General features: G+C 46.1%; 1 protein-coding gene across 1 annotated transcript in view; it reads right to left on the bottom strand.

Annotated features, from left to right (window-relative positions):
* DUSP10 (dual specificity phosphatase 10) overlaps positions 1-26,699 on the bottom strand; it is a 66,305-nt gene extending 39,606 nt beyond the window's left edge. Inside the window, exons 1-2 of the mRNA XM_066595191.1 lie at positions 26,453-26,699; positions 23,934-24,795 (exon numbers count right to left, since the gene is read on the bottom strand). Coding sequence (XP_066451288.1) covers positions 23,934-24,753 — 820 coding nt within the window. The 5' untranslated portion in view covers positions 24,754-24,795; positions 26,453-26,699. The remainder of the gene's footprint in view (positions 1-23,933; positions 24,796-26,452) is intronic.
* Between the last annotated feature and the right edge of the window lie 1,181 nt (positions 26,700-27,880).

Here is a 27,880-nt window from a genome sequence, read left to right as displayed (position 1 = left end):
AGATATGAGATAGATCGATAGATAGATAGGAGATAGATAGATAGATAGATAGATCAATAGATGATAGATAGATGATAGATATGAGATAGATGTATAGATAGATAGATATTAGATAGATGATATATAGATATGAGATGGATGTATAGATAGATAGATATGAGATAGATAGATATGAGATAGATCGATAGATGATACATAGATATGAGCTAGATCGATAGATGATACATAGATATGAGCTAGATCGATAGATGATTGATACATAGATAGATAGATGATAGATATGAGATAGATGTATAGATAGATAGATATGAGATAGATCGTGAGATAGATATGAGACAGATAGATAGATATGAGAGAGATATGAGATAGATTGATAGATAGACGATAGATAGATAGATAGATAGATAGATAGATAGATAGATAGATAGATAGATAGATAGATAGATAGATAGATAGATAGATAGATAGATATGAGATAGATAGATATTAGATAGATAACAGATAGATAGATAGATAGAAAGATAGATATGAGATAGATAGATAGATAGATAGATATGAGATAGATAGATATTAGATAGATAACAGATAGATAGATAGATGATAGATAGATATGAGAGAGAGAGAGAGATAGAAAGATATGAGATAGATATATAGAGAGATATGAGAGAGAGATATGAGATATATAGATAGATATTAGATAGATGATAGATAGATATGAGATAGATAGATAGGAGAGAGAGATATGAGATATATAGATAGATATATAGATAGATATAACAGTCTTTAGATCATGAGTTTGGGATTATTAGCATGTGGTATATTACACAGGGAGCCCCCCTTCCTCTGTCTGTAATCCTTCCCCCCCAACATTATTCCTTATACAGTGATAAATGTCCGGGCCGCTAATAATCACTAATGATGTCACAACTGTGCTATTACAGCTGATGACATCACTGCCCTCCTGTAGCAGCCAGGAAGCAGTGTACATCTTCGGATAACTTCTGTATCACACAGCCTTAGAGCTGACCCTCATGTATACCCCTAGAAATGCCCCCCATAACGATGCGGTCTCAGTAATTATATCCCGGCGGCTTAGGGAGTCTCTGATCAGTTTCTATCCTATGTGATGTTGTAGTACTGAACCGCAGCCAGACCGCCTGCCTGAGATGTAGGACCAAACATGGCTTGTGTGGAAGCAGGTGGGGGAGGGGGGGGTTAAACTTGGACTGACGGGATAGCAACCAGTGTTTATAAACACAAAAACACGGGGATCAGTTGTCCCGGCGATAAATTAGAACTGAATTGCAGAGTGCAAAAATACATCGCCCAAAAATACAGCAGGCAGCCGCACAGCGACGGCTCAGGAACACGCCGGCCGCACTTTGTTCTAGAAACTTCCACATAGGTTGTGTTGGGCTTCAATGTACAGCTGCGGGTCAAGATTAGGACAGGATGGGAGCGCCGTGCTTCCAGGGAGAGGAGCGCTTCAGATTTATATGGCTGCCAAAGTACAGATGTAGCAGAGCCGAGTTTGTCATTAAAAGTGACCCTGTGGTCCTGGGACTAAACTGGGGGCGGGTGTGTGCGCGTTATATAGTGTGGGCCACAGAAAAGAAGACCGACGCCACAGGAGAGCGGTCTAAAAGAAAATCCGTCCTTGTTGCCCACAGCAGCCAATCACGGCGCGGCTTTCATTTCTTAAACTGCTGAGGTAAAATAAAAGCAGCGCTGTGATTGGTTGCTAGGGGCAACAGTTTTTTTTCTTTAAGAATGCACAGGTGTACTGGTAACCTGTCTATGTTGCCCATAGCAACCAATCACAGCGCAGCTTTAGTTTCTTATAATGCTGAGGTAACGTGAAAGCTGCAGTGTGATTGGTTGCTATCGGCAATAGGTTTTTTCTTTAAGCATGCACTGGTCTATTGCTAACCTGTCTGTGTTGGCCACAGCAACCAATCACAGTGTAGCTTTCATGTCACCTCAGCATTATAAGAAATGAAAGCTGCGCTGTGATTGGCTGTTATGGGCAACGGCTTTCATTTCTTATACTGCTGAGGTAAAGCGAAAGCAGCGCTGCTTTCATTTTAACTCAGCAGTATAATATATAACAACCAATCACAGTGCTGCTTTCATTTTACCTCAGCAGTATCATAGCAACCAATCACAGCACTGCTTTCACTTTACCTCTGCTGTATAAGAAATGAAAGCTGCGCTGTGATTGGTTGCTAGGGGCAACAGTCCTCTTCTTTAGGCATGCACGGGTCTATTGCCAACCTGTCTGTGTTGGCCACAGCAACCAATCACAGCACAGCTTTCACGTTACCTCAGCACTATAAGAAATGAAAGCTGCGCTGTTATTGGTTGCTCTGGGCAACGTAGATTTTTTTTACGTTACGTTTACATGTAGCAGAAATGCAGAAATGCTGCGAAATTTTAGCATTTTCACATCAAAAACAGTCAAAATCCACAACTTTGCTGCAGATTTTAATTGGAAATTGGTGCGTATCCACGGCTGCTTTCAGAAGATACTGCGCTCTCCTTCATACTTCCAAGATGGCCGCACTGATTCTTAGACAAACTGATGCACCCAGCGCATCAGTAGTACAAGACATTACAAGCTGCTCTGATTGGCCAATCTGGAAGCAGTCTGTGGCGTGGCTACGCTATTTGCCAGCACGGCCGCCATTCATACTGACCGGCTAGTGCTGCGCTACGCAAATATCATAGCAGATCTGGGCTGTCTAAACAGGGAAGGTAGCGCCCTATTTGTAACTCGTGCCATTCCTGCCCGCAGATAAACATCGTCTCTGGCCGGAGGGTCGCTTTTAAGGACTTATTCAGATGGGCGCAATTCTCGTCCGCATGACGGTACAGGGACTCATTAATCGCCGCATGTCCCGTTCAAGCCCGATTCCTCAGATGCCGCTCGCCCATTCACGTCCATTTTTCATACATCGTTGCTAGGTGACGCTAGAAGCAAAAACTTGTCCCGCCTTCCTTTTTTTTTTGCGCAAAAGCATAATGGACGACGCAAGAAAGTACAAAAAATAAAAAAGTGGACACACGCAGCCCACACGGATGACACACGGATGACACACGGACGTACACCTGGAGTACAACCAACATGTTTTGGCAGACTGAAATCGCACACATGCTCGTCCGAAGATTGCCAAAGGCGATATTCACACAGCCATGTCTGCGTTACAGCCGGGAGAAACAGGCGCAAAATACATCGGAAACACACAGACACTCGACCGTCCGATGTTCATGTGTGCTGTTGTTGTCAGCTGCGAATTGGACATGCACCATTTTTTTTACACAGGTCCTCATGGCTATGATGGTGCTGCATGCCGTCCAGAGAGCACATGGCCTGAAAATACCGCCGCTTCACGGTACATGCAACATAGGGCTACTTCACCGGAGCGCATTTGACACAACTACTGGCAAATAACTCTGAAGGATCCAGTGCAAAGAAGGGAATCATTCCGAAGATGGTATACAGACTCCAAGGACACAGATATATATGGATTTCCAATTTCAAAATGGCCGACAATATAACACTGAAGATACCTCCTTAAATATCTGACCGTTGAGCCTTATAAAGCTGCTTGAAAATACATAACCATCTGAGCAGCGCTCCCGTATCTGGGAGGGCAGCTATAGCCGGTCTACAATACAGATCTCTTGTATCCGTATATAATATAGGACCCTAAGACCAGTATACAGTACAAAACACCACGACCCGTAGAACCCGTTAACCAGTATATACACAGCCTGAGCTCAACAGACAGTATATAGCTCAGATCTTCACAGCCTAATGACCTGTATACAGTCCAGAACCTCATGCCCCGTATATAGTATAGAACCCCATGATCTAGAAACAGGATAAAGACACATGACCTATATACACTACAGAACTGGTCTGTATACAGTTCAGACCCCAATAACCGGTATAGAGTATAAAACCCATGATGTTTACAGTGGAGAACCCATAACCTGGATACAAAACAAAATCTAAGGACCCAATGACTTGTGTACCGTATAGAACCCAAGTACCCATAAAGCCCTGAACATTAGTATCAGGAGCCTCCATTGCAGATTTTGTCATACTTGATGGTTGTAATGATGTTGGTGGCACTTGACGCTTAGATTTGATTTCACCTATAGTAGTCGTCTTTCCTGGGTACTATTGGTGTCTCCCAGTACTCAGATACCGCCAGGACTTACACCAGAGCCAAGTTTTATAACAATATGACAGTTGAAAGAACAACATTTATGAAACATATCAAAATAAATAGGAAATACAAATACAAAACAAGGGACTCACCAACAGGAAACAAAGCTAGACTAGGAACAAGATGCTAGAAGCAAACAAGGACTACTGGATTTAAATTCACATACCTTACACTATAACCAGCACCACACTGCAGAAGCCAGGAATATATAAAGAGAAGCTAACCAAGCTAGAAAACGGGAATTTCTATTAAAAAAATATAATGCAGTATACAGCACTTGTACTTTAACATCTGTGTACTGTACATAACCCCATGACCCTTGTATACAGTATACAGCCCAATTTACTACATGCACTACAGAACCCCATAACCTGCATATAGAACAGAATCCATATTATATAATACCGAGCCTAAGAGTAAATACAAATTCCCATTAATCAGCATTACATATTGGTCCGTGACAGTCCTATATATAAGGACCCTACACAAGACGAGAGGCTTTATGGTACAATATGGTACTTTATGATAAATGTATGTGAACCCATAGAACAGATCAGTAAATGGAAGCAACGATACTATACAACCAATAGCACCACCTCAACATCTATCAGCAAGATCTCTGCTTGCTGTCATTTATTGTTTACTATACTTCCATTCGATAAGCGATGGAGGTTCTTACTGAATGGCAGCAAGCAGAGATATTAAAAACAGTGATGAATTGATACAAGGAATATATTGGAGAATTAGATAACCTTTTATTATACAAAGAGTCGGAATACCCCTTTCCCATAGAGATCAAAGACGTAGATGCAGGCGCTCCGCACATTCTGATGTAGGAGGCAGCTTCAGACAACACATAACGCTGATCCAGATGGCCATCCTTAACAGAAGATTAAATACCTAATTAACTGACTAAATGTTTCATTCCATCTCCACAGTGTCTCCAATCCACAGTGGCAGCAGCCATGTTGTAGGATGACCCAATATCAAAGTAAGCAATCTTATGGGAACTTGTTCCTTTAGAAATCAACTCCCTGGTGGTCCAGTGGTATAGTGTCCACATTACAGTCACCAAGTGGACAATGATCAACTCTCTGGTGAACCATAAGAGCCAACTCTATAGTAACTCAGTAGATAAGCACCCACAAGCATCTAGTCCTTGGTGGCACCGTGCTCCTGGTGTCCGAGAGGTTAATCCTATATTACATGCTGATTTATTTGATTATGAACAGTCTTTGGTTTCCATCCACAATACAAAATAAACCAGCAGAATGAAGTAAGAACAATCTTCAACTTAGTGGTATAGTCTACTACTTGGTGGCACAGTGACCCTGGTGTCCTAATAACTTAGGGTCCTTTTACACAGGCCAATAAATCTGAACAATTATCATTCAGTGTAAATGCATGCCTTGACTGAAGTCGAACAAAATTTGTTTGCTACTCGTGTATAAACAGTCTAACTTTGGCTTGAAGGAATGCTGCCTTCCAATAGGTGGCACTGTGGCGGTATTATTCAATTTCCCTTATTTGCATATTACCCAGAGGAGCATGAATGGCATTTTGAGTCTTCTCACTCATGGTCTAGGTGCTCTCCCTAAGGAGAAAAGAGAGCGTTTCTGACCCCCTTTTAGAGACACTCACATGCTCCCTAGGTCCATAAAGATTATGACTCTTGGACTAGTAAACCAAGAAGCAACCTGTTACGTCCGCGGAACACCAGGGCACCAAGCCTCAGGACGGAATCAAGAGGCATTCACACAAACACCATAATCACACTCAAAATGCATACTGAACACCCAGGTAGGACTGCGAACTGGTCTCACAGGCAGACATAACATATACCTACTCTAACAGGACAACCACCACATGAAAACCTGCCTGCAAGCAGGGCGATCGTCCCGATAAGGACGACCCTGCGCTGGAACCTACCTATCCCTGGATGCCCAACGATCCACAGCAGGACAGGATGCAGGTCTTCACAGAACAGGACTGTTCATACCTGGCGTCTGGAAACCTACACACAGACACTGAACTTGTTGCTGTTCACAACAACACCCCAGGGACTTGCACGCAAGATAGAACAGGACTGTTCACACCTTGTCTGGCACCTGCACAGACCCAACGAACACAACACTGTTCATACACATGACTGGCCACCTGCACAGACACGCACCACACATCATGCATAAATGCAAAACCCTAGGGTGACAGAGAAACCCAACACAGAAACCCCGCTCAGAGCTTACATTCATAAAGATAAACCATTGCTAGTGCAAGTATCCTCACACTATGGGGAAAGAGTCAGACACCGTACTGACATATAGGGAACAGTGTCAGGCATTACCCATCTGACATACACATAAGACATCCGACGTCCGGAGGCCGCACCTGTAAAAGGGAAGGGGAGAGGGGGGTCTGCATATGATGTAGACAAGGACTTCTGTTAGTCGCTGCCCACTGTGCAAGATTTTCTAGATTTTTTTGAATTCTCTCTCTGCTTACACATGGCCTGTATTCTTTTATTCATTCAATAGCACATTGAAGATCAGTTGATGTTACATCTACTCTCTGAGAGCATACAGATACAAAACAGGAATTTAAATTTAATAAACATTTATTTTTTCCTTTTTAGCATGTGTGTAAGTTCTGCGTTCATCCATCCCGGTCTCTTTAAATGGTTCCCATTCTTTCTTCTCTTAGGGATTGTTAGAGATTGTGTCTAATTTCACAAAATTTCCCATCCTTCTTGGACATTTCTGTCCTTAAGAACATCCTCCAGACAGAAAAATAAAACTGTTATGACTTTTGGAACTTAAAGGCCGCCTGCAGACGAGCGGGTCGGATCCGGCAGTGAGAAATCTCGCCGCGCGATCCGACCCCAGAGCCTGCAGTCGTCCGCGCGTACTTACCCGCGCCTGGCGGCCCCGGCTCTTTGATGTGCCGGCTGCCGCGCAGCCGGCGCATGCGCAGACCGGAGCCGGCGGCCAGGTGAGTGTGTGCCCCGCAGAAAATTAGAACATGCCGCGGTTTGTTTGCCGCGCGAGATTTCGCGCGGCCAAACCGCGGCCGTTTGCATAGGAGTGCATATTGTAATGCACTCCTATGCAGACTTTCAGCGGCGGAAATCCCGCGGGAAATCCCGCGGCGGGATTTCCGCTCGTCTGCAGGCGGCCAAAGGGTATTCCCATCTGAAGAATCAATGGCACTTTCTAAGGGAGGACATGCTGCTGCACAATCTAAGAAGGGCCTGAACCTGCTACTTATGGGAAGCATGTGTCTGGCAATCATGTGTGTTCATCCAATCCCATTGAGGAAACTGACCAACAGAAACAGAGGACAAGGACAGGCTAAATGATGTGTAAAACACAGGAGGGTTCTGGGCTGCTAGACATGTGAAACAATATAACTAATGCTGGTAGAAACGGAGGTAAAGCTTCATATCTTAACCTAGATCAGCCCTGATTGAACCTGCCAATAAATCAGAGCACCCGCCCTAAAAAGGACGACCCCACGGCTGTAACCTAAATGAATTCCCTAAACAACCCTTGATGTTATATCGAGGAAAAGGAATAAATGAGGACAAGGCAAGACAGAAAAAAACCCACAAAGTCAGCACACCTAACGACTGAGCAGGGACCAATATACAAATATATTACTGGCATCCTCTGCACAGAAGAGTCAGAATAAATACCCCAAACTGGCCACTGATTGGTTGGCTAAGAGGACTGACAGCTCAGCCAGCTTCTCAGCACTACAACAGAAGAGAGATGTTTCTACCTCGGTGTTCAGCGCCAAACTCCACTGCTCATGTTCTGGCAAGTCCATCACGTCATCCTGGTGCTGACGCTGTGATGTCACACCGGACTCATACATGCACCTGATCCCCATCAGTGCTGTGACAATGAGGCATGAAAGTGGAGCATTTTATGGGATGGCATAGGGCCGGTGCTTTGTTTGGTGGGGCATGTGGCTAGCAATGTATATGGGCCCTTTTACAATTATCGTTCATATTCTGGCTGAATCTGATAAACTCCTGCACAATCTGAACAATGAACGGTATGGTGTCATAGTGGCTTAGTTACTAGTTTTCAGTACCGGCTGGTCTAGCGGATAACAACTGGTTTGGTGCTACTACCCTGTTTCCCTGAAAATAAGACATACCCAGAAAATAAGACATAGCATGATTTTCCAGAATTTTTGAGGATGCAAAATGATTTTTCAGGCTTTTTGAGGATGCTTCAAATATAAGCCCTACTCCAAAATTAAGCCCTGCTAACAGTTATTTTAAAAAGTCAATTTAAATAGTGTCTAGGCAGCTATACATGTAAAAAAGTTAAACCTTTTTGAACAAAAATTAATATAAGACACTGTCTTATTTTCAGGGAAACACGGTATCAAATACATTCTAAATCTGTAGAAGGAAGTAAGAGTTCCATTTTGGGTTGGACCTTCTGAGCAGAGCGATCTTCAAATCACAAGGTTTTGATTTCTACTAGAACTTTCTGGAACCTACAGGCCTTCAAATGAATCATAGGCCCCATCTTTTTGGAGATATGTACATGCCTTCTCATTCCATAAAATTATGTGCTTGCTCTTGGGCTTGAAACCCACTACATAACAATGTACTGGGTTTCAAGCCCAAGTACATTGTACAATTGGATCGAGGTGAATATTCTCTGGTGGCACATTGATCCTGGTGTCCTAGTGGGTTAATGGATGAAATACAGTTTGGTGTCTACCATCAAATACTTTCTAAAACTGTAGAATGAAATTATGGTTTGGACTTTATGACCATAACTATTTACAAATCACATGGTTCTGATTTCTACTGGGACTTTCTGAAACCAACAGGCCTTAAGTACAAGTACTAGACCCTAACTTTTTGAAGACATGCACGTGCCTTCTCATTCCATAAAACTATACCGGCTCTTGGGCTGGAAGACAAGTACATAGCCATCTACAACTGATAAAACGATCTACTTCTTGGTGGCACCTTAATCCTGGTGTCCTAGTGGCTTAGTCCTCAGTACCTGCTACACATTCTAAAACTGTAGACTGAAATAATAGTTGTATTATTGTTTGGACTTTATGACCAGAACGACTTCTATCTCACATAGATTTGATTTCTACCGAAACTTTCAGTAACCAGAAGGCCTTCAAAAATGACTTCTAGACTCTAACATTTTGTAGACCTATACAGATTATATTGGCCCTTACGCTAGTAAGCCCAGTGCATAACCATCTACAACGTGATGGAAGTCTCTATTACCATGTTTCCCTTAAAATAAAACACTGTCTTATATTAATTTTTGCCCCAAAAGAGGCACTGTGTCTTATTTTTGGGGGAAGGGGGAGGGGGTAATGGGGCCTTATACTCTCCTGGTCCACGGCAGCGACTCGGCAGTCTGCAGTGTCCTCCGCGCTGAAATATCCTTTTCTTTCTGGTGACGGGGCTTTAAATACCCTGCCTCCAGCAAAGTGAGCGCTGTAATTGGGTCGAGCACCGGCACTGAATGGCTGACACTCGACCCAATTACAGCCATACAGTGATGTCATTCACTGAACGGCTGTGAATGATCGAAGGCCAGCTCTGATTGCCTGGCACTCGATCCAATCACAGCACTCGTTTTGCTGGAGGCGGGGTATTCAAAGAGGATATCTCAGCGCAGAGGACACGGCAGCTTGCCACAGTGCCAGGGACCATCGCATAGGTGAGTACTGATGTTTTTCTTTTTTGTCATGTACTGTAGCTAGGGCTTATTTTCAGGCAGGGCTTTTATTTCAAGCCTCCCCCGAAGACCACGGTAGGGCTTACTTTTGGGGAAGGTCTTACTTTTGGGGAAATGGTATCTGGTGGCACAATGACCCTGGTGTCCTAGTGGCTTAATCCTCAGCACCTGCTGGTCTAGTGGATAATAACCAGCCTGGTGTCTACCATCAAACACATTCTAAATGTATAGAAATAAGAGTTGGATTGTTGTTTCACCGTGCTCATTAACTCTGCCGTTGCACCGCCTGGCAACGCAACAATTCGCCATGGACTGTCTCTTTAGGTTTGAAGATCTGATTGCAACTTGTGGTTCTCCGACCGGTTTGAAGAGGAGGTGTAGCATTGTGGTAGATGGAGGGCCAGTCGGGCATAAAGTCCCAAATAATGTTCAGAACTAACACCGACTGCTGTTGTTTTCCCCCCCGTTGCCGGTTTTAGTGCCATGACAGGGTGCAGTCGGAAGCTTGCCCAAGTATCGCTAAACGTAGTTGACTTGGTAGCTGAAACTGAAGCAGGCTCGGTTATATTTAGCTGAGCGGCCGGAGTCTCAAGTGAAGTTCATAACCCCTAAAAAGTAACATCCATGTTTACAGTGCGGCTAGGAAAAGTCTTTGTTTTTTGCCATTCAAATGACTTATGAGATGAAAGAATGGATAAACCGACAGAAACTCATCACCGCCCGATCCCCCGACCAAATCTTCTATTTATGGCCGCGTAATGGCACTTAGAATTGTTTAGGTCCTTTAAACAATCGCACGCCATGACCTTTGGCTCCTGCCTTCAATATCTCCAGCCTCATCCAAACTTGCAGCTGTGATACTGTGCAGAAGGACAGTTTGATTGCCGGGGACGGCTTAAGTGGCATTTGCTTGAAAAGTCTTCATCATGCCAGCGTTCAGGGAGGAGCAAAATCCCAAGCAGAGCATAAAGGACAGTCAGCAGGGTATATTCAGCCCAAGTCCTGCGTCAGTCAAGAAGAACTTTTGGTTCACACTTTCTTAATGTGTTTAAATAAACCGAATACTCTTCTGAGATCTGTCCATCTGTCTGTCCAACTATCTGTCCATCTGTCTGTCCAACCAATTTACAGACAATCATTAGAAATAAATAAATATTAGCATAGCCGAAGCAAGGGGTACATAAGGACCGAGGGACAGGGGTGAGGATAAGAGAGATAGTATCCATAGAAGTCTGTGGCATATTATACTCCTCTCAGTCTGTCTGTCTGTCTATCAACACTCCCCTAGAAGTTGTCGGAATGAACTGAAACTTTCTCTGTGTGATTGTAACATTGATAAAAGTAAGAGATTACAAGATCAGAGCAAAAGGAGACTTAATTGCGGAAAACCAACTCCTTGAAGGTTCTAGGACCCTGTTATACCGCCTCTCGCCTGGATACAAGATGTGATACGGGACATATTTGTTGTAACTGAGCCACTAGATCATGCAAACTCGCAGGCTGTTGCCAGATGGTTCTATATATGTTCTATTGGTGATGAATCTGGTGACCGGGCAGCCACGGAAGTGTGACAATGTTGTGGGGGCTTCCTGTGACCCCCTTGTGTGCGGCCGAACATTATCCTGCTGGAAGCCGCCATGAGAGGAACACATGTGGCTGCAGGATGTCCTGAACATATCGCTGAGCTGTCATTGTCCCTCGTACCACTACTGGGGGTGACCGACTGTTGTATGCGATGACACCCCAGACCATCATATCAGCAGGGGGCAGTGTGCTGGTCCACAACAAAGGCAGGATTGACGTGCTCACCCCGAGGTCTCCAGACACAAACACGTCCGTCACCAGCGCCCAAACTAAACCTGAGTTCGTCACTGAAGACAACCCAGCTCCCCTCCGTAGCGTCCAGTTTAATCGTTCACAGCACTAGGTGGGTGTCAAAGGCAGTACACATAATGGGGGCCGGGAGACCAAATGTCCTTCAGCCAAGTGACTGGAAACGGTTCAGACAGACGCAAGGGTGTAACTATGGCGGACAACAAAACAGTGGGGCTACTGGTGCTTGTTGGATGATCAGACGCTCCTCTATACTGGTGGTCTGCTGGGGGGTCCTGAGCCCGGCCACCTTGTGTGCCCTCACACATCCACTAGACCCAACACCTTCTAACAGTCTGGTCAGACACTCCTCTCTACTGGTGGTCTGTAGGGAGCGTCCTGAGCCCGATGACATTGTGTGCCCTCATCCACTGGTCCCAACACCTCCTAACAGTCTGGGCAGACGCTCCTCTCTACTGGTGGTCTGTCGAGGGCGTCCTGAGCCCAGTCACCTTGTGTGCCACCATTCACTGGTCACAACACCTCCTAACAGTCTGTTCAGATGCTCCTCTCTACTTGTGGTCTGAGCCCGGTCACCTTGTGTGCCCTCACACATCCACTGGTCCCAACACATCCTAACAGTCTGGTCAGACACTCCTCTCTACTGGTGGTCTGTTGGGGGGTCTTGAGCCCGGTCACCTTGTGTGCCCCCATCCACTGGTCCCAACACCCCCTAACAGTCTGGTCAGACGCTCCTCCCTACTGGTGATCTGTAGGGGGCGTCCTGAGCCCGGCCACCTTGTGTTCCCCCACACATCCACTGGACCCAACACCTCCTAACAGTCTGGTCAGACACTCCACTCTACTGGTGGTCTGTAGGGAGCGTCCTGAGCCCGGTCACATTGTGTGCCCTCATCCACTGGTCCCAACACCTCCTAACAGTCTGGGCAGACGCTCCTCTCTACTGGTGGTCTGTCGGGGGCGTCCTGAGCCCGGTCACCTTATGTGCCACCATTCACTGGTCACAACACCTCCTAACAGTCTGTTCAGATGCTCCTCTCTACTTGTGGTCTGAGCCCGGTCACCTTGTGTGCCCTCACACATCCACTGGTCCCAACACATCCTAACAGTCTGATCAGAACGGCCAGGTGGGGAACAATTCATGGATATGACCATCCAGCTTCTCACATCCCAATAATGCGCCCCCTTCTGGTAACGGGTTGAAATCTCTTCTCTGCGTCATAGGGGCATCTAGTGGTCAACAAGCTCTACAAGAAGAAGAAGAGGTCACTCTACACAAGGAGTCTCTGAGAGCCTCTTATAGGCCAAGGGGGGAAGCACTTTTAGGGTCTCAGGTGACAAGACCGTCCATCTAATCACCACAACTCATCATTTACAGATCTGCCTGGAATGGAACTGCAGGATGAGGTTTGCAGCAAAACGACAACTTCTTCTAGGTACTTGATTTTTTTTATTACAATGAGTGTATCTATAGCAAAACCTTACATGGGCCCCCCATGATTGTGTAGCCCTAGGTTAGATGGCACTGTGTGTATGTATATATATATATATATATATATATATATATATATATATATATATAATATATATTGCACTAATAGGCAGCCTCCCTCTATTCTGCTTGTACAGAAAGCAGCAAGATAACAGCATACCCACACCAGAACAGCTCAGTGAATAAGTACTAGCAGAACTAGGACCATAAGAAACATACAGCATCAGAATCCAGATCAACACATGTATACAGCACCAGAAACAAGCTCCGTACATAAATACGGTACCAGAAACAAGCTCATAACATACATATAGCATGAACTAAGCTCAGTAAATAAATACAGCACCAGAACAAAAACACAATAGACAGATTCAATACCAAAACCAGGGTTATAACATAAATATAGCCCCAGAATCAAGTTCATAACATACATACAGTAGCAAAATAATAATAATAATCTTTATTTGTATAGCGCCAACTTATTCCGCAGCAAAACTGTTGTAGGGGTGCTGATGGGGTGAATGTTGCATGTCACAACATCAGAAGGGAATGGCTAAGTCAATAAATACTGTACTGAATCACACTCATAGCATAGGTAAGGTAAAGTCCCCTGGTGCCAGCAGCGAATTACTGACTCCTAGGGTGACGTCACATCGTGACATTTTCTTGGCAGGCTGTTTTTGCAGGGTGGTTTGCCATTGTCAACTTTTACCTCCCAGCAAGCTGGGTACTCATTTTACTGACCTTGGAAGGATGGAAGGCTGAGTCAACCTTGAGCCAGCTACCTGAACCATGCGGGGATTGAGCTAGAACTTAGGACTGCATTTCTCACTTAACACTCTGCGCCACATGGGGCAGAGATAGCATAGCTACAGCACCAAATATAACCTCATAGCATGAATACAGAAGCAGAGCCAAGCTCATAACATAAATACAGCACCAGAACCAAGCTCACTACATAAATTCAATTCCAGGACCAATCACAGTATAAAGATATAATACCAGAACCAAGCTTATAGCATAAATACAACCTGAAGACCTAAATACAGCACCATAACCAAGATCATGACACAAATACAGCCCTAAAACCCAACTCAGTACATAAATGCAGTACCAGAACCAAGCTCATAACATTAATACAGCACAAACCAAGCTTAGCAAATAAAGAAAGCACTAGAACCAAACTCAGTACACAGATACAGTCCCAAAACTCATAACTTAAATACAGTCCCAGAATCAAGTTCAGAACAAAAATACAGTACCAAAATGTAGGCATTGTGTTGCGTGCGGGCGCTGAAGGGCTGACAGTGACATGTTGGTACATCAGAGTAGAGGAGACAGAGCCAGGAGGAGGATGATTCATGCAGTTCCACAAGACACTGGATCTAAGAGGGATAATCGCCCCCCACCTACATCCTGGTGTCCCCCATGAGCTGTTAGTTGGCGCCCAGTGCTATCGCATGGGTCACACGTAGCTAAGGTGGCCATGAATGTTACTACTTCACTAAGCAACCCTGACATACAGGATCTGGTAATGGTGACAGGAGGATGACAGCTATCACTATATACTGAGAAGTGTTAAAGGGGTTGTCCCGCGGCAGCAAGTTGGGGTATACACTTCTGTATGGCCATATTAATGCACTTTGTAATGTACATTGTGCATTAATTATGAGCCATACAGAAGTTATCAGAAGTTTTTCACTTACCTGCTCCGTTGCTAGCGTCCTCGTCTCCATGGTGCCGTCTAATTTTCAGCGTCTAGTCGCCAGATTAGACGCGCTTGCGCAGTCCGGTCGTCTTCTTTTCTGAATGGGGCCGCTCGTGCCGGAGAGCGGCTCCGTGTAGCTCCGCCCCGTCACGTGCCGATTCCAGCCAATCAGGAGGCTGGAATCGGCAATGGACCGCACAGAAGCCCTGCGGTCCACCGAGGGAGAAGATCCCGGCGGCCATCTTCAACCGGTAAGTAAGAAGTCACCGGAGCGCGGGGATGCAGGTAAGCGCTGTGCGGTTTTTTTTTTAAGTCCCTGCATCGGGTTTGTCTCGCGCCGAACAGGGGGGCTGTTGAAAAAAAAAAAAACCCGTTTCGGCGCGGGACAACCCCTTTAACTCCATGAATCCTGGGCAGGAGACTCCTGATGGGCCGTTTCTTGCTGAGAACTAATGTAGATTAGCTGCAGTTCGTTAATCTTGCTCCTCGTGGGAATACGTCACATTGTAAGAAGTCATTCTGTTTTGTTTCTACCTTGCTTTGTGTAATTCCGCTAACGCAGGCTATATGAATGAACACGTATGATTGGATGAAGAATGTGTTGACGGCTCACGCCCTGCTTGTCAAGCGTGGGAATAACAACATGTAATCTTCAATCCACGTTATTATCGCCTTGCAACCTGGACTTTAAGGAAGCTACTAATTATACCGGAGGAAGGGAAGGAATAGCAGAATTCAGTGAAGACCCTGGAGCCCCCAAAGACCGAGGCCACAGTTGTAAAAGTGGTCAACCCAAGATACTGTAGCTCAGGGATATTTGGCCCATAGCCTCTTCCCATATCTCACAACTTCTAAAGAATGAAAGGAGAGACAATCTATGTGACATAAGTAGGGGGCTGGAGGGGAATTTTTTTTTTTACGTTAAGCCACATCTCTGACTTTGCCAAATCCCACCACTAATAGTACCGTCCATTGTGCAACACACAGTACTGGTGTGTCCTTATTGCCCTAAACACTAATGATTCCCTCTTCATGTCCCCTCAGAGTAATAGTGCCTACTCATAGTAATGATGCTCCTCAATTCCCCCAATACAGTAAGGATGCCCCATTAGTGAAACACACAAAGTAAGTAATGCCCCCTTAGTGCTCCCCTCATGGGAGCAATGATCCCATACAGTAAAGATTCCTCCTTAGTGCCCCCAATAATGCTCTACTCAGTAAAGATTCCAGTTCAGTGCACCCACACAGCTTTTAGTAAAGCCTTCTTACTGCCCCACATATATATATATACCTTCTTAGTGTCTGCAGAGATGCCCCCCATTAGTGCCGCTAGTGATGCCCCCTTATTACCCCCACACATAGATGCCTTCTTAGTGCCTCACAAAATAAAGATCCCTCTTAGTGCCTCTAGTGATGCCCTCTTAGTGCCCTCTTAGTGCACCCATTAAAGGGTTTTCCAGGACTAAAGTATTGATGACCTGTCCTCAGAATAGGTCATCAATAGTTGATCGGTGGGGATCTACCACTTAGGATCCTAGCCAATCAGCTGTCTCAAGAGGCTGGGGCAGTTGCATTAGTGCCGCAAACTCTTCCTAGGCATGTGGCATCACATTCATCAGTCACGTGGCTTAAGAGCTGATAAACGAAGCACAACCACTATACAATGAACAGCGCTGTGCCTGGTATGGACTGAAGTTAAAGTGGCGCTCACACAAGCGCCACTGTCATTTCAATCAGCTATTCAGCAGGGACAAGGAACTGATGGCTCCCTGCTTCAACCATAGATCAAGCTATCTGGGTCCTGAGGATGTAGATGCAGTTGAAATCGGGACATTTAGCATGCCTTCCAGCACCCGATCGAGGATGATTGGGTAGCATGCCTCCACCTTTAAGACAACTCCATCACCCGGTCAGCTGGATTTGTGGCTTGTATTCTCTCAAAACACTAAAATGTTCCTTTTCCCCCCGCAGGAATTGCTATCTATGCGTGTCCCTAATGTGATCGGCAAAGTAGATGCCTGGCGGAGCGTCTCTTGAAAAGCTTGATAGAACTACGCTATAGCGCAGTAAATAATGGGTTAAAGCCGGAGCTCATAATTACTTGCTATGCAGCATATTGTAAGCAAAAAATTGGAAGTGCACCCCAAAACGTGAAAATATCAATTGAGCATATTTCTCTGTTTTAGTGGTTCCACCTACAGAAACAACCAGTGAAGTAGCTTCCTGTGGTCAGTGAAGCCTTTGGTTAGATGACACCCTGTGCAGTTTTTTTGGTGCCCCCGGTAGGATAGCAGCGTACCCACACCAGAAGAGCTCTGAATAAATATTGTACCAGAACCAATCTTGGTACATATGTACAAGAACTAAACTTTGTAACATAAATACAGCACCAGAACCAAGCTTAAACCATAAATACAGCCCTGAAACCAAGTTCAGTATATAAATACGGAACCAGAACCAAGCTCATAACGTAAATACACCAGAACCAAGCTCAGTACCTAAATACTGCACAAACCAACCTTAGTAATTAGATAAAATACTAGAACCAAGCTCATAACATACATACAGTAGCAGAATTAAGCGATTATGTTGTGCGGGCACCAATGGGATGATAGTAGCAACTAGAGATCTAGGAGGAGGAGGATTTATGTAGCGCCACAAGACGATGCCGCACAGAGGAAGGAGATGATCTGGCTGAGCGGACCTAAGTGGTGCAATTGCCCCCAGCATACATCTGCCTGGTGCCCCCCGACAAGCTGGCGACCAGCACCCTATGCAGTGGCTCAGGTTGTATGTAGCTAAGGCTGGCCATGCCTATGGTCATGCATAACCAATAGGCCCGATCCAGAGACCCGGAGGCCTTTAGTTCCGCTCTATCCCAGGCAGCCACTTCTCAGCTCCAGGGAAGTCCCCTTTAAGCTAGCATTACATAGCTGCCCATTGAAAGCTAATACCTATGAGTTACCCCCATTAAAAATACGCCAAGGAGGTAGGAGGAACAAGCAGCTACCCAACACCTCCGGCACCGCACATCTCCGGGGAGGCCATTAGATCAGTTGAGCAAGTCCAACAGAGCTGCCCCTCTACTGTGATGCCCACTGGGGTCTGTCAGCGCCTATAGATTCTTCGCAGGTCTCTCCATATTTATCTATATAATCTAAACGTAGCAGCATTGAGGAGTGACAATGGCATCCTTCTTGCGGCGGACGGCCTTGTCGCTTCCCGTACCGCGTCGGTTTATTTTCTGTAAACACGGAGATGAACGCTGGGACAGCAGCCGCTCTGTTCACAGAATAACATTTATCTTCGTGGCTCCACATAGTGATGACAAGGCGACATCCAACATTAACCGCAGAGATCACCATCTACAGGCTGCGCCGGCGACTGACTGTCCCGTGACGCCGTGCGCAGGCGTAGCCCCATCACATCTACAGATGGCCACATACCGCCCAACTGTTGAACATTGAAAAGAGGGACTGACTGGAGATTTATATGTCAAGCCAACCCTTTTTCAGGTTAGGCCATCCCCCCAGTGTGTCCAGTCATTGTAATAGCGCCCCCACACAGTATTAATAACCCCGCGTGCTCTCGCTTAGTGATAATGCTCTCAGATGTCCCCGCTCAGTATTAGTGCCCCACATTCTCCCCTCGGTAATAATGCCCCCGCTCTGTAATAAGGTAATAGTGTCCCACTCAACAATAATGCCCCCACATTCCTTCCTTGGTAATAATGCCCCTGTATGTACCCACTCAGTAATAATGCCTCTTGTTTGGTAATAATATCCCCCCCCCCCCACATGCCTCCACTTAGTAATAATGCCCCTGCTTAGTTAGAATGTCTCTTGCTCGGTAATAATACCCTCATTGTACCCACACTCAGTTTTAATGTCTCCTGCTTAGTAGTAATGCCCCTGCTCAGTTAAAATGCCTCCCACATGCCTGCATGCCTCTGCTCAGTATTAATGCCCCTCCTTGCCCCCGCTTGGTAATAGTGCCCCCACATACCCCTGCTCAGCTACAATGCCCTTACTTGGTAAAAATGTCCCCGCATGTCTCTGCTTAATAATAATAATGTCCCCACTAAGTTATAATGCCCCCTTATGCCTCTGCCTAGTAATAATGCCCTGGCATGCCCCTGCTCAGTAATAATGCCCTGGCATTAATGCTCCCTATTAGTAAAATGACGAACACCGCCTATATTCACCTCTTTCGTTGCCCCAACGCTCCGGTCCCACGCTTACTTCTCAGTAGCACAATGACGTTATGCGATTGCGTTGGCCCTGGAACAGCTGAGGCCGCTGATTGTTCGTAGTGATCGTTTGCTAGACTCTGATCGCCCAGAAGTGAGTGGAGGACCAGAGAGGCAAGTAGCAGAATGACAGGGGAGCAAAAGGGGCGAGTATAGGCTGTTTTCCATGTCACTCCATTCCCCGCTGCACTGGAGGTAAGTCCACCCCTGTGGGATGTCTGCTGCCGACTGGCACTGCCCTTAAATCCATGATGGTTGGGAGACATGGATCTACAAATCATTCCAAATTAAGAGGAGGATGGTGGCGATGCCTCAAAGGCCCAGGAGAGGCGACAAGCTGTGCCCTGTGCAGCAGCATGCAGCATGCCATAGGCAGTTAGGATTGCCGCACCATCCAGTATGTCACTCACTCTATCTAGCTCCTGTCCAGGCGCCACTGTAGTAAACAGATACTATGACCTCTGACCTCTCCTCCTAGCATCTACGTCCTGTACGGAATGCAGATGCCGGGAGGAGAGGTTACAGGTCACAGCCTTTGATTACAACAGTGACGGCACAATGGGAGACTGAGTGACATACTGCTGGATTACAGCCTGGCCGTTGGTTCAGGGTGGGTAGCACACAGCGAGGGGGCCCTATTACAACTAGGGGCCACTATTACCATTCCGGCCAAAACTAGGGGCTTTTACTACTAGGGACACTGTTACTATTAGAGGCACTTCTAAGGACACGATTACTACTGGGGGCACTGTTGCTATTGGGGACACTGAGGGGGATACCATTAGTATTTGCAGCCACTTAAATAGCGGACTTAAAACCATACATTGTGATAAGCCACGCCCCCAACCACACCCCCTTTTACCTTGGCCAGTTTTTTGGTTTTTTTTGCGATAAAGGCGGCAACCCTACGAGCAAAGTACAAACTCCAGCTCATAGAAGAATCCCGTGGAAGAATCACTGCTGAAGGCCGAGTGCCTGAGTGGTCACATGCACGACGAACCACAAGTGATATCCCAACATTTCTTCCAGCTTTCGTGCAGCGGGCGGGGGGCTGCAGCGTGGGACAGGGAGCCGCCAGGATAGGCAAGTATTCCATTTTTCTTCATTTTAAGCCCTTTTAACATTACTTTCATGTTCTGGAAAATCCCTTTAAAATCCAACAGCCCAATCTTTATCTCCCCCAACATCTGTCAGCAGGAAGAGTCGGGTGGGAAGGTGGCATCCACTGGAAGGTTGGTATATTAGACCCATATACATATCCATCCAAGCCATAGTGCAGGGGAGACAACTGGCTGCACTCCTTGCACTGAGATGACTCCAGTCAACATCAGCTCATTGTGAGAGGTCCTGTACTCTCTCCACTGACAGAAGACACTGGTGCCAGGAGGACACCCGCAAGCATTTACAATCACTATTACCCCCAAATGCTATTAGAGAATTGCCGATAATGTGATTCCCTAATATCAAATTTAATGTGGCGTAGATAGATAGATATGAGATAGATAGATAGATAGATGGATAGATAGATAGATATATTCGAGATAGATAGCTAGATAGATAGATAGATAGATAGATAGATAGATAGATAGATAGATAGATAGATAGATAGGAGACAGATAGATAGATAGATATGAGATAGATAGCTAGATAGATATGAGATATAGTTAATAGATATGAGATAGATAGATAATAGATAGATAGATAGATAGATAGATAGATAGATAGATATTAGATAGATAGATAATAGATATTAGATAGATATGAAATAGAGAGATAGATAGATATTAGATAGATAGATAGATAGATATTAGATAGATAGATAGATAGATAGATATGAGATAGATAGATATTAGATAGATAGATAGATAGATAGATAGATAGATATTGGATAGATAGATAGATAAATAGATGATAGATATTAGATAGATAGATAGATAGATGATATATATTAGATGGATAGAAAGATAGATATGAGATAGATAGATAGATAGATAGATGATAGATAGATGATACTGCCGCCGCAGTATATGAGAGCTACATTTCGACAAGTTGCAGTATAATCTAACCATCTGACCTCCATAAACTCCGAGGCCTATTTTGATATTACCCAACCCCGAAGTATAGAATCCCCTTTACTCTATAAGGGGGTATGACGTGTCCCCCGGGACTACAAGATATGAAGATCACTTTGTCATTAAAACTCTGAACTGCAGAACACGATGACAAACAGGGAATTATCTGCTGATGTAGCAAAACGCCATCTCATCCCTCAGTCCTTATACGATCCTCTGCATCTATTCTATAGTTGTCTGCTTCTGGTAAAGCTGGGTGACAATCAGCGTGGTCTCCATCATACCTCCAGCTGAAGCCGTCCCAAACCTGCTAAATGGCCAGTCTGCCTAGTTATAGGGTGTAGCTAGTAGGGGGCTATCAGGGCATGTGCTTCTGGTGCCAGGAGATGCCAGTCTGCTTGGCGAGGTTATCTAGATACACAGCTGGGGCAGCAAACTAAATCTCTGCCCCGGGTAAGGTAAGCCTATAGTAGCCCCTCCTTGCTTACTGGGCTGATGTACCATGCAGAATTCCCAAGAAGCTGGCACGCAACAATAAATGGCATCCCTGTTGGTTCTCACCCAGCTTTCCCAGTAACAGATAAAATGAATGGATGAATACAATGGGATATGGGATAACTTTCAAGGAACGACTGTTGAGACCCTACTGATGGCAAGAATGGGATTCCTGGCAGGCCCTGCATCAATGGAACGGTGGTCCACAGGCGCACTGCCTCTCCAATCATTTCAATGGGACTGCCAGAAATAGCCAAGTGCTTGAACTCAACTACGGGTAACTGTTGGGTAACCTGCGCATACTGAAGCATCGCGCCATTCATACAGGGACCTTCGGGAACCTTACCCAACAGTTCCCAGTGGTTGGACCCCACTGATCATGAAGTTATTCCCTACCCTGTAGATAGAGGATAACTTTTAATCCCGCCACAAGCCCTTTGATGACTTGGAATAAAGCATGTGTGAACCTACGGTCACAGCGCAGCCGATCCAGCGGTAGAAACAACAGTAGCTCGAATAGAAAGGCATGGATGCCCTACATGATGGTACGGCACACGGACCCCTGGGGGCCCCAGAACATGGATTTTAATTTGGTGTTATGACAGAGAGTAAAACCCCATTTAGACACAATCGCTCAAAATTTGCTCAAAAGACATCTTTTGAGCAATAATCGTTGTGTGCATTTACACGGCAAGATGATCGCTCAAAGTTAGCTCAAGTTTGAGTGACAGTTTTGAGCGTTCACTTTGCACAAGTGTGTAAATGAAGCTTACGCTGTGTGCAGATGACAAGCGGGACCGCTAGCTTCTGCATACAGCTGTTGTCTTCTCGGAGCGCTCAGCTTCTATACAGCTGAGTGCTCCGAGTGAGGTATGCAGAACACAGCTGGAGCGCCGTCTTCTGCATACTCCTGCTGTGTTCATGGAGCGCTCAGCTGAAACAATAGTATCAGCGGCATCCCGCTGAGAACTCAACGCGCGGCACTGATAAGGCTCATCGTTGTCTTTCAGCTTGCTGAAAGACAACGATGAGCAAATCATTAATGAAGTCGGCGCGATGGCCGCGCGTTAGACCCAATGATTCTGGCTCAAAAGAGTGATAATCAGAGTGTCTCAATGGGGCTTAAAACCCAATTGCAAAGTTGAAGAGTAGCATGTGAGAAGCAGAAATCCACTTTCCGTGTCTCTCCAAGACCTGTGGGTCCGCGACTATGACTGAAGTAAGCAAAGAGTACTGGAAGCGGTCTCCTCCTGCTATTATACATGCATGCAGCCGCTTGACAGTGCAGTACAGAGTCGACGCTATCACTGCGGGGCAATGCCGATGTAATGCAAAATAAGAGTACGACCCAATCAGAGGACAATGCAGATTTCAGCATGAACCAGTAGGTTGGAATTTGGCGCGATCGCCTCGTTGGACCTGCGTTCACTCCAGGGACGCCCAACGCGGATCGGTTCCTGAATCTCCTGTAGACAACGTGATGACTTCCTGGATGATCCCTATCATAGCAGAAGGACGACGCTTCCTGTACGCTTTCATCACTTCAGTCATAGCAGCGGTCCCACTGGATGCAGAGCCACAGCACAAAATTTAAATCCATGTTCCGGGGCCCCCGGGGTCCGTGCGTTATACCTTCATGTAGCGCATCCATGCCTTCCTATTCAAGTATGCAGTTGCTATTTCAATACAGAACCCCAGTACTGAGATCTAGCGCTGGATCTGTGTTTTTAACTACTTCTGGTGTATCCACTCAGCAGATATACAATACTCACACCTGCTTATACTACCCTGTTTCCCTGAAAATAAGACATACCCTGAAAATAAGACATAGCACGATTTTCCAGAATTTTTGAGGGTGCAAAATGATTTTTCAGGCTTTTTGAGGATGCTTGAAATATAAGCCCTACTCCAAAATTAAGCCCTGCTAACAGTTAATTTAAAAAAGTCCATTTAAATAGTGTCCAGGCAGCTATACATGTAAAAAAGTGAAACCTTTTTGAACAAAAATTAATATAAGACACTGTCTTATTTTCGGGGGAAACACGGTATATGTTGATCTGCAATTTCTCAAGTTGTGTTGAGACTACAACTCCCAGCATGACCCGACTCTTAAGGTTTACCTTTGAGCACCAGAGGTTCCTTCCCTTCCCGCTTCAGGGACTCCAGAACCGTATGGAGCGGCTGGGACGGTATAACCCGACTTGGCTCATTGGTATTATCATCGTAAACGATGATCTCTTTGGAAAATATCCTCTTGAAGGAGTCTTTGCCTTCCCTGCACGATATTAAATCCAACACCGTTATCTTCCCCTGCTGAAGCCTCCGCCGGCTGATCTTATCAGAGCAATTAATATGAACGGCCCCTTGGATATGGCTTTTGTTATACTCCATGAAGGGTCTGCAGTCAATGATGACAGGCCCTTGGTTGGGGAGGTGGGTCTTGCTGCATTTCGCTATCTTCTTGGCCAAGTCATTGGGATAAATGATTTTGATGTTGGCAAACTGCTTGGTGGCGGTAGTAGTAGACACAGGGCTGCCAACCCCGCCGGATGGACTTAACGCACCGCTGTTCTCATTATTGTTGACCATTGAATTGGGAGGGCAAGGAGAAGAGGTGGAGGGTCCGGCGGCGGCACTGCTGGTGATTGTGGTACTGCTGATCGTCTGGCTCTGAGTGTCTTTTTCGTACGCTGCCACACTGCAACAGCTGGCACTGCTACATCCGCAACCCAAGGAGCGAGCAGAGCCGTTGGAAGAGGGCATATACGTCAGATTAGCAGCGGTGAGGGACGCTACGCTTGTGCTGAGTAAGGATCTACAGCTGCCACTCACGGAGGCGTTGTCACAGTAGGTCGAGTCGAGGCAGAGGTTCAGCTCTTGTGGTCTCACGGGTCTGGATAGTGCCGCAATAACCGTGTCGTCCAGAGGAGATGGAGGCATCAGGAATCTCACAGCACCGACGGTTCAAGTACAACTAATGGGCTACAAAACACAAGAGACAACACATGTCAATGGCTGCAATGCATTCTCACAACGATGTAGCAGAGCTGAGTTGGAAAGATCAGGTTACAACAGCCAGCACATCAATGGTTTCAGTGCATTCTCAGAACGATGTAGCAGAGCTGAGTTGATAATGTACAAACCTAGCGATTGCCAACATGACTGGTACAGCATTTTCCGGGACATGAAGAAAAATTTTTACAGCTGTCTCAAATAACGAAAAAATGAATACTCAACTCTTCTGATGGCCCCTCGTATACCCCAGCTGCCCAAAACCCAGAAGAAGCGGTGGCCGATCATGAGTCGTTCATTATGCATGTGACCGATCAGCCACTTTCAGCGGTGACTCTTGCACGGCTGCTGAAGCCTGTGATTGGCTGAGCGGTCACATGCACAATATATGGCCCGCTGCGGATCCGTGGCTGATTTCTGCCACGTGCTTACAGCTGATTTCATCCTTTCCGCTACCGAATGGACTCTAGAGCGCCACTCACTGCCTGCACCCAAACCGCCGCCACCCCTGCTGGTCAGCAGGGGTAAAACAGCGGCGTTCAGTAGTGGTTCCGTTCCGGGTGCAGGCAGCGAGCAGCGATTTGTTAAGTGTCATTACTTGCTCCTGATAGGTCCTAGCGGATCCATGGCAGAATTCAGCTGTGGATACGTGGCTGTATCTAAGTCGAAATCCGCGCCAATGTTGCTGATTTCACACGGTTTCGGATACACAATCTTGCTGCGGATCTCTCCGCTACGTACGAACGCACCCTTAACTCCATTTCCATTGCAGTACACTGTCGTTAAGTTATCATACCGCGTTAGCGTCAAGTTAACGTTTGCTACATCTGCAGCTTTCCAGCGGGCTACAAGTCAACCTGCTGCATGATCTTACATTGTCCCAAGCCCCGCACACATCCGCGACTCTGCATCTGCTACATCTACACGAATTAACGTCACGTAACGTGAAAAGTTCCCAAGTGAAGTCGCCGTTTACGCACGGTTAGCTGCACTTGAGTCTTTCTGACATCCAGTGTGACTCCGTACAGTAGATAACGAATGACCCGAGGTTTTTTTTTTTATGGTAGCTGCTAAAAATATCGCCTGTGTGGACGTGCTGCCCAACGATGGGAGCCGAAATTAAACAACCCTTTCTGAACTACGTATGTCTGGATTGGATCAGGATTATATATACACACAGTGATCGGCTACAAAGCCAGCAGCAGATGGATCTATGTGTCTGCTACGAGCCGCAGCGATCACCTGCAGCCCCGAATCGCTGAGCGTAATATACGGTATAATGACCTGATCCCCATCTAATATATAATGAATGCAGACAGAGGAGGGGGGCATTTCTATTGTTAAAGTTACGGTTCGCCTTCGCACAGACATCATCCCTCAAGTCGCTGACAGTCCCATCAGACTGCCATACTGTGCACCAGCTATACGTGACCCGGACTATTTCTTAGCATATAGGATCCTGGCAGGACAGCAGTTAAAAAGCATAAAAACATCCGCATCCCTGCAGCAGCTGCGGTCCTGCTGTGCTGATGGGGATAATAATAATGCAGCTGTTATAATAGATCTCCGTATACAGCATGTAGAAGAAATCAGATGTGATGGGAAGACAATGCAGGAAGGTACTTACCTCAGTGGCACTGCAGCAGGATCACAGGGCACAGCAGCAGCATGCTGGATCATGCAGAGTGTAATATTTCATCTAGCAGATGCAGCAGTTTAATAAGAGGCTTGTGCAGCTACTGGAAGGACTTGTCCCTGCAGACACTTCCTGCCCCGGTTCGGCTCCGGTTCGGTTCCTCACTGATCGATCTCTTCTCCTTCCATTGATTGTTACTTTCTTTTCGCACGGAGTAATGAACATTCGAAATGGGCGTGGCCTGAGGTGACTGACACTTCACACAGCGCGGAGGGGGCGTGGCGAGGGACACTCCCACCGCGCCGCAATTGGTTGAGGGTGCGGCTAGGAGGCGGGGTTCATTGGCTCCTGTGTATTGTAGCGGCGCGGCTGATGTCATTGTCAGCCAATGAGAGGCGGCCGTGAGCCGGCGGGAGCAGCGCTGTGTGCGGGTTTACATGCGGGATGTGATGCTTGGCGAGCGGGTGAAGATCGGAGAGAGGTCGGTGGATGTCTGGCGCTGCCCTGGGCACAGTGCATGTGGGCTGAAGAAAGAGTTGGCGCATGCCGGTTGGGATGAGATTTTAGGTGCCCAACCTGCTTATTTCGACCAGATCGGACGATAATCTCCGGGCTTTATGGTCCTTCTATAGGTGCCCCCAGAGGAATATTCACTAGTACGGCAGCCACAACAATAACCGCTTGGTGTGGATTGGCGCAAGATTTAACCCCTTCAGGATCTGCATCAAAATCTATGTCAAAATCTGTAGCACTTGGTGTGGCTTTTAGTGCAGATTTTCTGAGGACCTCCACTATATATCCGCCATGTACGTAGGTGTCTCCCCCAAACACTCTATATATTCTAAAGGAAAGCCCTTATAATGTGGTGGGCTTGGCGGCTCTCACACCTGCGTTAGGGTCAGTTCAGGGATTCTTTTGCTCTTCTCACCTGCGTTAGGGTCAGTTCGGGGTTCTTTCTCTCTTCTCACCTGCGTTAGAGTCAGTTGGGGTTTCTTTCTCTGCTCGCCTGCTTTAGGGTCAGTTGGGGGTTTCTTCCTCTCTGCTCGCCTGTGTTAGGGTCAGTTCAGTTTTTTTTTCTCTCTCTGCTCACCTCCTTTAGGGTCAGTTCAGGGTTTCTTTCTCTTTACTCGCCTGGAAAAAGAGAGAGAGTATTCAAAAAGATCTAGAAGAGCTTGAACAGTGAGCAGCGACTAACAGAATTGTATTTAACAAGGAGAAATGCAAAGTCCTACATCTGGGCAAGAAAAATGAAAAAAGCACATACAGAATGGGAGGAATTGGGCTAAGCAGCACATGTGAAAAAGACTTGGGTGTACTAATAGATCCAGGGGCGTAACGATAGGAGGTGCAGGGGATGCGGTTGCACCCGGGCCCAGGAGCCTTAGGGGGCCCATAAGGCCTCTCTTCTCCATATTGGGA

Source organism: Eleutherodactylus coqui, chromosome 3 (assembly GCF_035609145.1).
Source record: "Eleutherodactylus coqui strain aEleCoq1 chromosome 3, aEleCoq1.hap1, whole genome shotgun sequence".
NCBI lineage: Eukaryota > Metazoa > Chordata > Amphibia > Anura > Eleutherodactylidae > Eleutherodactylus > Eleutherodactylus coqui.
Note: the sequence above shows the minus strand (reverse complement) of the source record. Positions and strands in the feature narration are given on the sequence as shown.